The 17,556-nt window shown below is 35.5% G+C and overlaps 1 protein-coding gene across 6 annotated transcripts in view; it reads right to left on the bottom strand.

Moving 5' to 3' along the window:
- Nup107 (nucleoporin 107) overlaps positions 1-17,556 on the bottom strand; it is a 46,409-nt gene that overhangs the window by 23,975 nt on the left and 4,878 nt on the right. For 5 of the 6 annotated variants that reach the window (XM_074083864.1, XM_074083863.1, XM_074083866.1 and 2 more), the window contains exons 5-10: positions 11,769-11,913; positions 9,529-9,632; positions 8,219-8,346; positions 6,652-6,700; positions 1,750-1,821; positions 1,238-1,326 (exon numbers count right to left, since the gene is read on the bottom strand). In XM_074083864.1, the coding sequence (XP_073939965.1) occupies positions 1,238-1,326; positions 1,750-1,821; positions 6,652-6,700; positions 8,219-8,346; positions 9,529-9,632; positions 11,769-11,913 (587 nt within the window). The remainder of the gene's footprint in view (positions 1-1,237; positions 1,327-1,749; positions 1,822-6,651; positions 6,701-8,218; positions 8,347-9,528; positions 9,633-11,768; positions 11,914-17,556) is intronic. The other variant, XM_074083868.1, reaches the window with a different exon arrangement.

Genomic DNA, 17,556 nt, shown 5'->3' with positions numbered 1-17,556 from the left:
GGCCAGCCTAGACAAAGTTAGTGAGAGCCTTTCTCTAAAACAAAAACAAACAAAAAGCCTCTTACTACTTGTTATTTTCTTTGACAGGCATTTCCTGTCCACTGCTTCTATTTAAGCTAATTGTCCTCTATCCATTAATTCTAATTCATGTCTTTTCCAAAGCTCTTAATTCCCAATGGGTGTGTTTGCTGTGTAACTCTTCTAAATGAATGCAAATAAAAGGCAGAGTTTTATCTATTTTGCTCACAATTTGAAAAGTAAAAGCTGACTAAGTTTTATTGAAAGATGAATGGACAAAATAAAAATTAAATGCCATCAGAGTTGAACGTGTGCAGGCTGCAGATGCTGCAGGACCTGCGATCTGGAGCATCTGAGGTGCAACAGTGCTTCAAGTCTGCAATTAAAAATGGCCTCCAATAAAACTACTTTGTAAAAAATGGGAAAGGAATAGAATGGAAAGAATAAAAAAGTTGAAGAGGCAGAGCCTAATGAGTCTGTGGTGGAAAAAGTACTGGATCAACATGTAGTGAATGGAAGGTGGAGTAGTTCCAGAAGTAGAAAGGATTTAAAGATGCTGACAATACTTGGAAACCTGAAGAAAATTTAGATTGTCCAGAGTTAATGAAACATTTCTTAATTCTCAAAAAGCTGGTAAAGAAAAAGATGGTACAAAAAGAAACTCTTTATCTGACAGTGAATCTGATGATGGTAAATCAAAGAAAAAGGAGATGCTGCTGACAAACCAAGAGGATTTGCTAGAGGTCCTGATCCTGAATGAGTAGTTGTGCCACAGACAGGAGTGGAGAATTGACATTTCTCATGAACTGGAAAGATTCAGATGAGGCAGACTTGGTTCTGGCAAAAGAAGCAAATATGAAGTGTCCTCAAATTGTAATTGCATTTTATAAAGAGAGACTAACTTGGCATTCCTGTCCAGAAGATGAAGCTCAGTAACTGTCTGCACTGTTTTTTTATATACATTTATACATACATACAAAATCTGAGTCTTGGTTTTTGAATAACTAGTATGAAAAAGATAACCATATTCTAATGAAAATCAAATTTGGTATGTTGGTTTTGAAAGTAGCATTGGGGAGTTGTTGGGTTTTTTTGTCTTTTGCCTCATTAGCACTGGTTACTTTGAACAGATAAAATAAAAGCTTTCTGTATTTGCTTCCTTTATCAGAGAAAAGAAAAAAGATCAAATGACTTCAAGAATAAAAGCTTAGTGACTTACCAATACACTGATTTTGCATAAAACTCAATATTTTCAGAAAAATCACCAATTTCATCTTTGGCAAGACTCTCTAACCAATCTACCACCAGCTAAGAAAAGAAAGAAAGAAAGAAAAAAAAAAAGATTAGTATCGACTATAAAATCTATGAGAGTTTTATTTGTAGTAGTATTCCCACCCTCAATTTAAACAATTTCTAATTTCAAATAAAAGTAATAATTTTTTCAATATTTTCCCACTATTTTTACTTTTTCAGATAAATATTACAACAAAAGAATAACATTCTCTATAGGAATAATACAGTTTTTAATATCTATTCCTGGAAATGCTAAGGCTGTTGTTTAAAAATTAAAGAACAAAGTTCCAAATTCCTTTAATTACAAACGAAAAGATGAAGTAGAAAGAATGTTAATGAGTTTTAAATTAAAATAACTCCAGTGCTCTTATGTCATTTATCTTTTCTCCATGCTTGTTAAAAAAAAAAAAATTCAGAATTCTAGTCATACCGTCATACCTGACTTTGTCGGACAAGTGAATCTCTCTGAAATAGTGCTTCCACAACTGTTTTTTCACTGGCATTAAGAGCCTATTATTAAAAATTATTTAAAGGAAGAAAAAATACTTTTAGAATACTATTTCAACAGAAAGGTAAAAGCCAATTAGACTTAAGTATAATCACCCATATATAAATATTTACCACATAGTTAATCATCCTTGAAAAAATTTTTCTTTTTTTTTTTTGTGGTACTGGGGTTTGAACTCAGGGCCTACACCTTGAGCCATTGCACCAGCCCATTTAGGTGATGGATTTTTTTTTACATCAGGTCTCACAAACTATTTGTCTAAGGCTGGCTTCAAACCTCCATTCTCCCAATCTCTGCTTTCTGAGTAGCTAGGATTACAAACATGAGTTTACCGGCACCTGGCCTTGAAAAATATAAAGCTCAAATTGCTACATTAATTTGCAACTGTTCTTACCTGAAAATTTAATTTTTTTATTTTTTGCCTGATATTTTAATTTGCTATACTTGGATTTCAAGAAATTGTATTTCCACAGAGATGATGTTTTAGGGGAACATATACACAAAATAAAATCCAGACTGGGTGCCAGTGGCTCACACCTATAATTCAAGCTACTCAGGAGGCAGAAATCAGGAAGATCAAGGTTTGAAGTCAGCCCAGGCAAACAGTTCTTAATAACCTACCTCGAAAATACCTAACACAAAAAAGAACTGACAGAGTGGCTCAAGTGGTACAGCCCCTGCCTAACAAGTGTGAGGCCCTACTTCAAACCCCAGTGCCACCAAAAATAACAAAAAACAAAAGAAAAAAAATTTAAAACCTCCAAATAACAAAGGACTGGCTGTATTCATGTTACATGTTAGAAAATACACAGTTAAGAAAGTTAAAATCTTTTCTTTATCACAGCAGAAGGTGGTTTAAGTAATAAAACTAAGATTTAAGACTGACTTTAAAAACTAGGTATGGTGGCACATTTCTGTAAAACTGGTACTCGGAGGCAGAGGCAGAAGGATCATGAATCCGAGGACAGCCTAGGCTACACAGTGTGTCTAGAGTCTGTCTAAAAAAGCCAAAAAGACTGACTTCAAACAACAATGACAAATATTAGAAAGTAATATGCCAAAAGGACAGTTCATTGTGACGTCTGGCCATGGAACTACTCATAGGTTAATTATGATTCATAGGTTAAAGAAGAAAAGTTACATGAATTCATTATTTATTTTTGGTGAGCTGGAGAACAAACCCAAGGTCTCATGTACGCTAGACAAGCACTCTGTCACCGAGCTGCACCCCAACCAGCCCTACATAAACTTCTTGATCAATGCCAAGATGCCATCTGATAAAATATCTTCATAAATTAGAAATGAATACTGCATTAATGTAATTGACTATCAGATTAAAACCTCTAGCAAATACTCTAAGTAACTGTTAAGTGAAAGACTTGCTTTAAAATACAGAAGACTAAAAGAATCCCTATTTTTATTCAACTTTACTTAGAACATTCTAGCTAACATATCAGGAAAAGAACTATGTAGCAATAAGTATGGAAAAAGAATCAAAGTTTTTACCCATTTGTATGTAACAGAATTGCCTACCTAGGAAATCAGACAACCAATGGAAAACTATTAGAATTAATATGTGAAACCAATGAACATGCAACAGTAAGATTACCTTTCTACACAGGCATGTTACTTTGTTGATAGTTGTAGAATAGATTGCAAAATATTACACCTGGGCACAGTGGCTCACACCTGTAATTTCAGCTACTTGAGAGGTGGAGATGGGGGGACCATAGTTCAAGACCAGCCTAGGCAAAAAATTAGCAAGACTCCATCTTAATCAATAAGCCAGGCATGGTGATGTGTGCCTGTGATCCCGGGTACAGAGGTTGTTGGTAGGAGGATCACACCTGAGACCAGCCCTGGTCAAAAACCATGAGCCTTTACCTGAAAATAACTAAAACAAAAAAGGGCTGGAGGTGCAGCTCAAGTGCACAATGCCTGACTAGCAAGTGTGAAGCCCAGAGTTCAAATCCCAGTACTGCCAAAGAAAAAATTTTTTTGAAAAATATTTTTGGTGAAAAAGCAGACTAACAGACATGCATACTTGAAATTATTTATTATAAAAATATATTTTCCTCTTTTTGGACTACATATAGTTGCTTTGAACTTTTAAAATCAAAAAAGAAAAAATAACTGAACTGCAAAAAGTCATCTGGTCTTGATGGTTTTACGGGCATATTTTAACTAAGCTTTCAAAGAACAAGTAATTCCTACACTCTTCCATGGAACACACTCAAAAAAAATGAAACAAGATTTCTGAGTATATTCTGGAGCACTAGTACAATCTCAGATGCAAAAAAAACCCCTGAGAATAAGACAAAAACAAAACACTTAGCAAAGTCCTAAATAAAGTATTAGCTAACAAAATTTAATAATATGCTTAGAAATACATGTCTGAGTCTATTCTGTCTGAAATAATACAATACTAGGAAAATTGTTATTGCAAGCCTTTACACTAACGAATTAACACAGGTATATAAACAAGCTTAAAAAAATTTGACTGTATTCACTATCCATTAGAATTCTTAGCAATTAGATGGAAAAAAATTCCTTAATTTATAGTAAAACAAATGTAAAGATAAAACAAAAGCCTTCTTTATAGTAGTAAGAAAAAAATGTCTGGTATTACTGATATAATTCAGCATTGTATGGATGCTCCTAGTTAAGACAATGAAGCAAGTAAGAAATAAAAGGGATAATGATTAGGAAGGATTAAGGGAAACTCACTGTTTGCAGATAATTATGGCCTACATATAGAACCCAATAAAATCAAATGAAAAACCTACTAGCACTTCTAAGAATTCAAAAAGATGCCAGGTACTAGTGCCTCACACCTATAATGCTAGCTACTTGGGAGGTTGAATTCGGAGGATTGTGGTTGGAGACCAGTCCAGGCAAATAGTTCTCCAGACCCCATCTTCAAAATAATCAGAGCAAAATACACTGGAGGTAAGGTTCATGCAGAAGAGTGCCTGCTCTGAAACCCACAGTTCTTTCAAAAAAAAAAAGAACTAAACAATGGCCAAATATGAGCTCTACATAACAAATTAGTAACTATTTGACAGTAGTAACCAACTAGAAAATAGAAAATAGAATCCATTCAGAAAATGATTCAGAGAATTTTAAGAGCACCAGAGCTATATAGAAATCTGGTTAAGTGGAGATATGCCTTTTTCATAAATGGGACGATTCCACATGGGAAAGGAATCATTTTCTTCCAAATTAATTTATAAATTCAATATTATTCCGATTAATATTCCAAAAAGTCCTTTTTGAAAACTGGAAACTATACAGTTCATCTTGGGGGAAAAGTGTGCAAAAGTAGCCAAATAGTATTTAAGAATGAGAGAAGGGACTTTATCCTACACACATATCAAAATTTTGAGTTAGAGTAACAAACTTGTGCAGTATTGGCTTTCAAGTGACTCAACAACAACAAAAAAAATCCACGCATAAATATGACTTGATATAATAGGTAGCATTACAAATCAGAGAAGGAGGCCCTGTTTGATAACTGGTATCCAGATAAATGGATACTCATTTGAGAGAAGTTAAGTCTCTTGTTTGTTTTGTAGGCAAAGAGTCCAGATTAGTTCAATTATGTAAGCCCTTGACTTAAAATAAGAGTTAAATTTAGGGGAAAATATTGGAAAATCTTTTATATAGTTAGGAAACTCCTTCCTTATGAGATATAAGATAATGAACACAAACCAAAACATGAGACATTATCAGATAAAAATGGGAAAAAAAATCCTTAAAGTTAAAAGACAGGTAACAAAAGAATGTCATTAACATGTATAAGAGAAAGAATTAATGAGAAAACAATAGGAAATGAAGCAAAGGATATGAATACAAATTCATGTAAGAAATATAACCGGCCAAAGCCAAGCATGGTGGTGCATGCCTATAATCCCAGGACACAGGAGGCAGAGGCAGGAGCATCTTAAGTTCAATACCTGTCTGAGTTATCTGTCCAGAAAAACAAAGGCTGGGGATGTAGCTCAGGGGCAGAGCACTTGCCTGGCATGCACAAGGCCCTGGGTTTGATCCCCAGCACCACACACACACAAAACATATAAATGTCTGCGTATGGTCATGCACACCTATAATCTTAACACTCAGGAGGCTGAGAAAGGAAGATCAAGAGTTCAAGGCCAGCATGGCTAAATAGTGAGTCTGAGGCTATCCTGGGCAATACAGCCAGACACTGTCTCAAAAAACGAAAAATAAATATAAACGCCTAAGAATAAAATGCTCCCCCTTACCAGTGACCAAGGATTTACATATCACAAAATGCTTCCCCCAAGTATGAAAATGAAATGACTGCTGATACCATTAGCACAGTAAACATTTTCATATACTAGTAGTGAGAATGTATGTAGCAGGTAGCAATATGGCCATCTCAAATAGTGACTTAACAATTTTACTTCAGGAAATGTTAAGAAATGCTCATATACAGACATAAATATGAAGACTGATTTCCACCACACTATTGATTACTATTAACAAAAATACTGGAAACAACCTACATATGTCAGCAGAATTTATGAAAAATTTATGCTACATTTACACACTGTAAGAAAACATAAGTTAAACTTGTGTGAATTGACATAAAAATTAATAGTGACTAGTCAGAGGGCTAAAATAGGACTTTACCTTTACTCTCTAATATAAGTCAATACTTGATAATAAGATGTTACTTTTATATACTGTAAAATTCTTGTGTAAAAATGCACAAACTCAAGATGGAGTGTTAAAAATAAAGTTTTACTACTAAAAACTCTCTAATTTTTAAGCTTCTATAAAGGAAAAAAATTCAATACAAAACTTACAGTAACTGCAAACATATTTTCATCTTCGAGCGAAGACTGTATTCTGTCTCTAAGGAAAAACAACACCAAAGAAAAGGCTGTATTTTACATGAACGTATGAATTTGCCTTTTAAACTACTGACGTGCAAACCTGCATTCTATCTACCAGATAGAAGCAAATGAGTTTCCAATTAACTCAATCATCTCATTTTAAATATAAGATAGAAGTAGTAAGTATCTGCTGAATCTGGTATTGACACCTGAGAAAACTGGCACTTACTAGAAATACATGTTGCAAAGGTTTTAATGGCTACCTGCTAATGCACATACCTTTTTCACACATTTTCACATGGCAACAATTAACAGCAGTATTTTTTCATTAACACTAGAAAGCAACAGAATGAGAACCAAAACCACTGAACATCTAATGGAACACGATTAACTTCTTTTTGCAGTACTGAGGATTGAACCCAGGAGCCTTGCACATGCTAGGCAAGTACTCTACCACTTGAACCACACCTCCAGCCCTTTTGTTTTGCATTGTTTTTGTTTTTATTTATTTATTTATTTTTGTGAGACTGGGGTTTGAACTCCAGGCTTCATGCTTGCAACCATACCTCCAGACCATTTTGCTCTGGTTATTTTGTAGATGCAGTCTCACAACCTACTTACTAGGGCCGGCCTCGAAACTTGATCCCTCCAATCTCAGATTCCCAAGTGTTGAGAATACAGGCTGCACTGGTTTTTGAGACTGGGTGGCACTAACTTGCCTGGGCTATCTTTCTCCGCCTTCTGAGAGTCTGGATCACAGGCATAAACCACCATGCCAAGCAGCTAGCTTCTTTTAAGCTTCCATTGCATAAATTCTACCTTTCAGTTCCTTTCCTTAATCTATGCTCTCCTAAATATTGCTCTATTTTTAACTTTCTTTAAATCTTTATTTATACATAATCTAAAAAAATTTTTTTGAGACAGGGTCTCACTATGTAGACCAGGCTGGCCTCAAATTGCAATCCCCCTGCCATACCCTCCCAAGTGCTGGGGTTACACACATGTGCTACAATACCCAGCTACATAAACCAATTTCTGATAGTTATTAACTTTATGAGATGATAGCTCCCTCTTCTCTCATAACTCATTCCTAACAACTTTACTAGAAATAATAAGCCTCAAGGATTGGCGTGATGGTTCACACCTGTAATCCCAGCGACATGGGAGGCGGAGATCAGAAGGATCATAGTCCAAAGTCAAGGCAAAAAACCCAAAAAACAAAAACAGCTAGTGACACCCCTACCTCAACAACATAGGTGTGGTGGTACCTCCCTATAATCCCACTTGCAGCCTGAAGGTGGCCCCAGGCAAAAAGTGCAAGACCCTATCTGAGGGAAAAAAAAAAAAACTAAACTAAAGCAAAAATGGGCTTGGTGTATGTCTCAAGTGGTAGAGTGTCTGCCTAGCAAGCACAAGACCCCTAGTACAACTCCTAGTGGCAAATTAAAAAAAAGAAATAAACCCCACAATTAGCAAAACCTATTTTCAAACACGTTACCCTAGCTATTGGTTCATTACTTCTTCTATACAACTTTACCTATACAAAGAAGCTAGCAGCCTCCATGTGACCATCTCCTGTTGAAGAAGCCAGAGCATACTGGCTGTTTTTGAAAACTTCTGCAGCCCAGGCGTCGCTCGGCTCACTATTTTACCCAGTATATTCACCTGAATTAAAAACAAAGAGGTAAAGAGGTTGATTTTGTCCAACTTTGTGTTCTTTAAGCATGCAGTGCGGCAGGGCTGGTGGTGTGCATTCTTTGGTGTTTGACCAATGTGTAATGCTGTGCACCTGCTATTACAATATCTACCATACACAGTAAGTAGTTTCCCTGCCCTGAAAATCCTCAGTGTTCCACCTATTCCTCCTTCCCTCCTCTCTAACCTCAATCTTCTCACTCTCCCCAGTTTTACCTTTTCCAGAGTGTTATATGTTTAAAGCCAAACAGGATGCAGCCTTTTTGAATAAGCTTCATTTAGCAACATGTACTTAAGGTTCCTGTCTTTTCATGGCTTATAGCGCATTTCTTCTGAGCAGTAATATTTCATTTTCTGGATACATTTCAGTTTATTCGTTCACCAAATGAAGGTTGTATACAAATTTTTATGAATAGACTTACTCTGAAGACATGTGTGCAGGTTTTGTGTGGACATAAATTTTTAATTCATTTGGGTAAATACCAAAGAAGTGTGAATGAAGTATTATATAATAGAAACATGTTTAATTTTGCAAGAACCCACCAAACTGCTTTCCAATATGGATGTAGTGTTGTGCTTTTGAATCAAGGAATCCAAGTTCCTGTTGCTCCCCAAGCATGTCAGCTTCTGGTTGTGTGTTTTAGAATGTTACCGTTTTAATAGGTGTGCAACAATGTACCTATTTGCAATTCCCTAATGACATATGATGTGAAGCATTTTTTTCATATACTTATTTGCCTTCTGTTTATCTGTTCTGGTAAGGTGTCTATTCCCATCTTTTGTCCATTTTTGAACCCAGGTATATACTTTCTTACTGTTGAGTTTTAACAGTTCTTTGTATATTCTGGATTTTCTTTTTTTTTAAGCAGCAGATTCCTTTTGTTCTCCAAAGAAATCTTATATGGGTATGTGAAAAGCTGAGATGCTCGAGCTGATTCCATTACTCCTGTCACTGCACCCCTAGAACATCTGTCTTAAACTCAGTATAGAAATGAGTTGGGTGAAAGGCTAAAGCAGTACAGTACCTGCCTAGCAAGCACAAGGATGAGTTCAAACCCCAGCACTGAAAAAACAAAACAAAACTCAACAACAACAACAAAAAAACCCTTAAAGTAATGAAGTTTGACCAATAATGCAGTGAAATTAGCTTACCTGACTAGAACAAATATTTTCATATTCTTCCACAAGGTCAAAAACTGTAGTTGAAGAGTGCTTCAAAAAAGACTGCAGGAAATCAGAAAACATACTCATGGATGCTAAAACACATTAAAAAAAAGCAACAAAGAAAATTTAAGTGATATATTTTAGGTAACTGTGTGCTAGAAAACCTAACAGAACAGCTGCAAGTCTTTTTCAGTTCCCCACCCCTGAAATTTAGCTAATAAAACACATCACCTAAAATTTCCCATCTAACTATTTTTAGTGTTTAGTTCAGTGGTATTAAGTATATTCACACTGTTGTATTGCTATCACCAACATCATCCATCCACAGAATTCTCCATTTTGCAAAACCAAAATTCTACACCTATTAAACAGTAACTTCCCATCCTGTACTTCCCTCATTCCCTGAAAACCATCATTCTACTGTCTGTCTCCATAACTGTGACCTCATATAAATGGAATAATATGGTTTCTATCTGTGCCTGGCTTCTTTCACTCAGCATAGCATTCCCAAGGTTCATTCATATCATAACATATGTCATCTTGGCTGAATAATATTCAATTGTATATGGAATTTTGTTTCTCCATTCATTCACCAATGAACACCAGGGTTGCTCCCACCTTTTGTCTACCAGGAACAATGCTGCTATGAACACAGGCATATAAGTATCTCCTCGACACCCTTCTTACAGTTCTTTTGGGTACACTAGAGGTAGAACTGCTGGATTATTTAGTAATCCTATTTTTAATTTGTCAAGAAACTGCCATATTACTTTCCATAATGGCTGTACTATTTTAAATTAATACCAGCCATACACAAGGACATAACAACATTGTCAACGGTTGTTATTTTCTGATTTTGATTTACAGTTCTCTAGTGATTATGGTAACGCTGAATATATTTTCATTTGTTTATATCTTCTTTGGAAAAGTGCTTATTTAAGTCCTTTGCCCATTTGTTAACTGAGTTTTGATTTGTTGAGTTAGAGGAGTTCTTTATATAATTTGGATAGGAACTCCTTAACAGATCCAAGATTTGCAAATATTGTCTTCCATCCATAAACTGTCTTTTCACTCTTTTATATTCTTTAATGTACACAATTAAAATTTTGGTGTAGCTATTTATCTATTTTTAGTTATGAAAACTGTGCCAAATTTTAGAACACCTGAATTATATTTTAAGTGTACTATAACAAGGTAGCTGAGAGTTATAATAAATACTAAATAATGTTTTACTCAGGGAAAATGCATGCACTCTACTGCAAGACTGTTTACTATTTAAGGTCTTACCTTTAAAACAGAATTCTTGTATTTTACAGATTAAGGAAAGTGTTTTTGACTCACTAAACATCTGAGTGCCTAGTATTGGCAAATCCTCAAGAAAGTAGTGATTACCAGTTTTAAGAGCAGGTCTCTGGAATCAAACTGATTAGTTTCAAATCCTGGTGCCAGCATTTCCTGGTCAGGAAACCTTAAGCAAGTTAATTAACCTCTCTGAGCAGTGGTTTCCTTTCCTCTAAAGTGGGAGTAATTATTTTAACTATTTAATAGCCCCTGGGAAGGACTGAATGAATTAATGTCTGTATAATGGTAAGCATAGTAACATTCATCTATACTAGCTTATGATAATGGTAAAATGATGAAGAACTTATATAGTGATGTATAGATAGACACTAAAAGTGTATTGTGTTTTCCATAAGGGAACAGTAATAAATCAACCTGCAACTACCAAGGTTACAATATAATCTGAAAAAACACAAAACACATCAACAATGTTAGATTAAAATCTAAACTTAAAGAAAGAGTTCTTTTATTGGTACCAATATGAATAAAAAATATGACTTGTCCAATAATCTAACACACTGCCATTTACACTGAGATAATATTGCAAGGTTCTCAGCCTTCTAGAGATAGCCATGACCATGACTAATTAACTCAATGAAAAACATATTAGACAGAGGGAAGACCACGTAAAACATGGGAGTAAAATGGTGACAGCAACACAAGACAGGCCTTAAAAGAAACCAGTCCCACCAATACCTTTATCTTGGACTTTTATTAGTCTCCAGATTTTGAAAAAATTGGTTTTTTTTTTTAAGACATACCCACCAACAGGAAATGTGTATACATATGTATGTATATATATGTTACAATGATGTCCAGAAATAGATGTTTCCTTGATGATAGTAAAGTGAAAAGCTACTTTGTCACAAATCTCAAAACCATTTTACCAGTTTCTCCAGGATCATCTTCTCTTAATATGACAGCACTGAGATTTACATCCTCTGTTACACTGTGGGGCTCCGTGTTTGTGAAGAGCCCTAAACGCTGTGATGAGAATGCAGCTGTCCAATTACTGTCATCCAGATTGGTTACCTTAAAATACAGAAAACCAACAGAGCTATAGTCATTGAGTAAATACTTTAACACTGAATAAGGCTTAAAAAAATTTTTTTTAAGATTTAAGGTTTTTACTGGAACCTATGGGACACAGCAAAGGCAGTCCTGAGAGGAAAGTTTATAGCCATGAGTGCATATGTTAAAAAGACTGAGAGATCCCAAATCAATGACCTAATGATACATCTCAAACTCCTAGAAAAACAAGAACAAGCAAATCCCAAAACAAATAGGAGAAAAATAATAAAAGAGCTGAAATCAACGAAACAGAAACCAAAAAAACCATACAAAGAATTAATGAAACAAAAAGTTGGTTCTTTGAAAAAATAAACAAGATCAATAGACCCCTGGCAAACCTGACTAAAATGAGGAGAGAAAAAAACCCAAATGAGTAGAATCAGGAATGCAAAAGGGGAGATAACAACAAACACCATGGAAGTCCAGGAAATCATCAGAGACTACTTTGAGAACCTATATTCAAATAAATTTGAAAATCTTAAAAGAAATGGACAGATTTCTAGATACATATGATCATCCAAAACTGAACCAAGAGGAAATTAATCACCTGGGATCTATAACACAAAATGAAATTGAAGCAGCAATCAAGAGTCTCCCCAAAAAGAAAAGTCCAGGACCTGATGGATTCTCTGCTGAATTCTATCAGACCTTTAAAGAACTGATACCAACCCTCCTTAAACTGTTCCATGAAATAGAAAGGGAAGGAAAACTGCCAAACACATTTTATGAAGCCAGTAATTACACTTATCCCAAAACCAGGCAAAGACACCTCCAAAAAGGAGAACTATAGGCCAATCTCCTTAATGAACATTGATGCAAAAATCCTCAATAAAATAATGGCAAACCGAATTCAACAACACATCAAAAGGATCATTCACCACGACCAAGTAGGCTTCATCCCAGGAATGCAGGGGTGGTTCAACATACGAAAATCAATAAATGTAATAAACCACATTAACAGAAGCAAAGACAAAAAACACTTGATCATCTCAATAGATGCAGAAAAAGCCTTTGATAAGATCCAACACCATTTCATGAGAAAAGCTCTAAGAAAACTAGGAATAGAAGGAAAGTACCTCAACATTATAAAAGCTATATATGACAAACCTACAGCCAGCATTATACTTAACGGAGAAAAACTGAAACCATTCCCTCTAAAGTCAGGAACCAGACAAGGATGCCCACTATCTCCACTCCTATTCAACATAGTACTGGAATTCCTAGCCAGAGCAATTAGGCAAGAAGAAGGAATAAAAGGAATACAAATAGGTAAAGAAACTGTCAAAATATCCCTATTTGCAGATGACATGATCCTATACCTTAAAGACCCAAAAAACTCTACTCAGAAGTTTCTATACATCATCAATAGCTACAGTAAGGTAGCAGGATATAAAATCAACATAGAAAAATCATTAGCATTTCTATACACTAACAATGAGCAAACTGAAAAAGAATGTATGAAAACAATTCCATTTACAATAGCCTCAAAAAAAATCAAATACCTAGGTGTAAACCTAACAAAAGATGTGAATGACCTCTACAAGGAAAACTATAAACTTCTGAAGAGACTGAGGAAGACTGTAGAAAGTGGAGAGATCTCCCATGCTCATGGATGGATAGAATCAACATAGTAAAAATGTCTATACTCCCAAAAGTAATCTACATATTTAATGCAATTCCCATCAAAATTCCAATGACATTCATTAAAGACATTAAAAAATCTACTGTGAAATTTATATGGAAACACAAGAGGCCACGAATAGCCAAGGCAATATTCAGTCAAAAGAATAATGCTGGAGGTATCACGATACCTGACTTCAAACTATATTACAAAGCAATAACGATAAAAACAGCATGGTACTGGCACAAAAACAGACATGAAGACCAGTGGAACAGAATACAGGACCCAGATATGAAGCCACACAACTATAAACAACTTGTCTTTGACAAAGGAGCTAAAAATATACGATGGAGAAAAGACAGCCTCTTCAACAAAAACTGCTGGGAAAACTGGTTAGCAGTCTGCAAAAAACTGAAACTAGATCCATGTATATCACCCTACACCAATATTAACTCAAAATGGACCAAGGATCTTAATTATCAGACCACAAACACTAAAGTTGATACAGGAAAGAGTAGGAAATACTCTGGAGTTAGTAGGTATAGGTAAGAACCTTCTCAATGAAACCCCAGCAGCACAGCAACTAAGAGATAGCATAGATAAATGGGACCTCATAAAACTAAAAAGCTTCTGTTCATCAAAAGAAATGGTCTCTAAACTGAAGAGAACACCCACAGAGTGGAGAAAATATTTGCCAGCTACACATCAGACAAAGGACTGATAACCAGAATATATAGGGAACTTAAAAAAACTAAATTCTCCCAAAACTAATGAACCAATAAAGAAATGGGCAAGTGAACTAAACAGAACTTTCTCAAAAGAAGAAATTCAGATGGCCAAAAAACACATGAAAAATGCTCACCATCTCTAGCAATAAAGGAAATGCAAATTAAAACCACACTAAGATTCCACCTCACCCCTGTTAAAATAGCCATCATTAGCAACACCACGAACAACAGGTGTTGGTGAGGATGCGGGGAACCCACTTACACTGTTGGTGGGAATGTAAACTAGTACAACCACTCTGGAACAAAATTTGGAGGCTACTTAAAAAGCTAGACATTGATCTACCATTTGATCCAGCAATACCACTCTTGGGGATATACCCAAAAGACTGTGACACAGGTTACTCCAGAGGCACCTGCACACCCATGTTTATTGCGACACTATTCACAATAGCTAAGTTATGGAAACAGCCAAGATGCCCCACCACTGACGAATGGATTAAGAAAATGTGGTATCTATACACAATGGAATTTTATGCAGCCATGAAGAAGAAAGAAATGTTATCATTCGCTGGTAAATGGATGGAATTGGAGAACATCATTCTGAGTGAGGTTAGCCTGGCCCAAAAGACCAAAAATCGTATGTTCTCCCTCATATGTGGACATTAGATCAAGGGCAAACACAACAATGGAATTGGACTTTGAGTACATGATAAAAGCTAGAGCACACAAGGGAGGGGTAAGGATAGGTAAGACACCTAAAAAATTAGCTAGCATTTGTTGCCCTTAACGCAGAGAAACTAAAGCAGATACCTTAAAAGCAACTGAGGCTAATAGGAAAAGAGGACCAGGAACTAGAGAAAAGGTGAGATCAAAAAGGATTAACCTAGAAGGTAACACACACGCACAGGAAATTAATGTGAGTCAACTCCCTGTATAGCTATCCTTATCTCAATCAGCAAAAACCTTTGTTCCTTCCTATTATGGCTTATACTCTCTCTACAACAAAATTAGAAATAAGGGCAAAATAGTTTCTGCTGGGTATTGAGGGGGTAGAGGGGGAGAGGGAGGGAGTGGAGTGGATGGTGAGGGAGGGGGTGGGGGCAGGGGGGAGAAATGACCCAAGCCTTGCATGTACATATGAATAATAAAACAATAAAAAAATTTAAAAAAATAAAAAAAAAGATTTAAGGTTTTTTTGAAACTTTTTACATGTGTTTTTCTTTTCTTTTTTTTTTTTTTTGTGGTACTGGGGTTTAAACTCAGGTCCTTGCACTTGATAGGCAGGTGCTCTACCACTTGAACTATACCTCCAGACTCTGTGTTTTTCATTTTTTAAAAAGACAGCCAACAGGAATAATTTTAGGAAATTATGGTTTTTTTATATTTTTTCGTTCTATATACTATTCCATGCTTTTAAAAAAGCCAGTGAATATTATATTTTGTAAAAATTTAAGCTGATATTAACGGTAAAATAAGGTCCTATTTGTAAGTTCATCTCAATCTTTCACTTTTGGGGAACTGTACAGGATAGAAGGTAGTTTCCTCAACAAATGAATGGTAATGATAAAAAGGATAAGAGAAGAACTTACAGACTACAAGACTTAAGAGAATGACTCAAGCAAATGCCCAAAGTGTTGACTTTGTTTGGATCCTAATTTCAACAAAACAATTAAAGATAATTTGGCACAATTGAAGGAATCCAATCACTTTATGAAATATATACTCGCGGACCACATAACATTTCAGTCAACAAGCAGACCACATGTAAGACAGTGGTCCTATGATTGTATCATCTAGTGACACTGTAGCCATCTTAGTCTGTGCAAGTATACTCTATGTTTGTACAACAAAATCACCCAAAGAGCATTCCTTAGAAGGCATCTCTTTCATTAGGTGATGCATGATTGTATATGTATAATGGATATTTGAGCTGGTAAAGGAATTACTGTCTGTTGGTTGGTTAGATGTGTTAACAGTATGGCACTTATGTTGAAGTATCCTTTTGTGTATCAAAGATACTAACAGAAGTATTTATGAATAGAATGGCAGAATATCCAGAAGTTATAAAGTAATGTAAAGGAAATGCATGTGGGTGTAGATGAACTTCATCAGCGATGTGCTGGTAACTGCTGAAGCTGGGCAATGGGCACATGGGGAGTTACTGCATTATTCTATCTTTGAACATGTATGAAAGATTTGTAAGAAGTTTTTTAAGTCACCTTAATGAAAAATCCAGGTTAGGCATGGTGTAGCACATGCCTATTATCCTAGCAGTTGGGAGGCTGAGGTAAGAGGATCATGAGTTTGTGGCTAGCCTGGGCTATACAACCAGGCTCTTCTTCAAAAAGGGCAAAGAAAAAATCCAGGCATGAGCAGTAAGAAAAATGTTATCTTTAAATCAATTCCCCAAGGAAAAAAGCTAGGTGCTCATGGGGGAGTAACTAGGGCTTTGCAGAGCTCAATTGGTATTATTGAACACTGAGTACTATTTCCTTTCCTTCTCAATACCTAACACCCTTAGTGTAAGGATCAAGCTGAAAGTCTTAAATGGCAACGATACGCTGCTTTCAGAAACATACTTTCAGACATATGGTAAAAGATATTAACAAAGTAAATAATTTTACTCACTTTAAGGGCAACCTATATTTAAGACTACCTTTCATGGCTGACACTAAAATTGGCAAAATAAAAGTCTGGGGCATAGTTCAAGTGGCAGAGTGCATCCCTAGCAGCATGAGACCCTGAGATCAACCCCAGTACCACAAGTTAAATTTTAAAAAAAAAGGACAAAATAAATCAGGAAAATATCTTTAACTACAAAACTAATTTCTAAGTATTTTATAATAAGCAATACATATTTTCTGTTTGCCTTTAAAAGAGCAACAATTTTATTATTAGTCTTAGAGTTCTGAATTAATGCAATTATAAAAGCCATCTTCTTTTATTTAAACCCAGAGGCAGGCAATTCAGTCATATTTTTAAGTAGAACAAGATAAACATTGTCAAAATAAAGCAGTTTCACTAGTAGGGAAAATTACTCGATGACTAATGCTGGGGTTCAAACCCAGGGTCTTGCACATGATAAGCACATGCTCTTGCACTGAGCTACATCCCCAGTCCCAAGATGGATTTGGGGCTCTTGTAGCTTAGCAGTAGTAATGCTGGTCTATAATGTGAGAGGCCCTGGGTTCAATCCCCAACATCTTAAAAAAAAAAAAAAAAAAGAGATTTTAATCTTCTATGACAAGGAGAGAT

Source organism: Castor canadensis, chromosome 8 (assembly GCF_047511655.1).
Source record: "Castor canadensis chromosome 8, mCasCan1.hap1v2, whole genome shotgun sequence".
NCBI lineage: Eukaryota > Metazoa > Chordata > Mammalia > Rodentia > Castoridae > Castor > Castor canadensis.
Note: the sequence above shows the minus strand (reverse complement) of the source record. Positions and strands in the feature narration are given on the sequence as shown.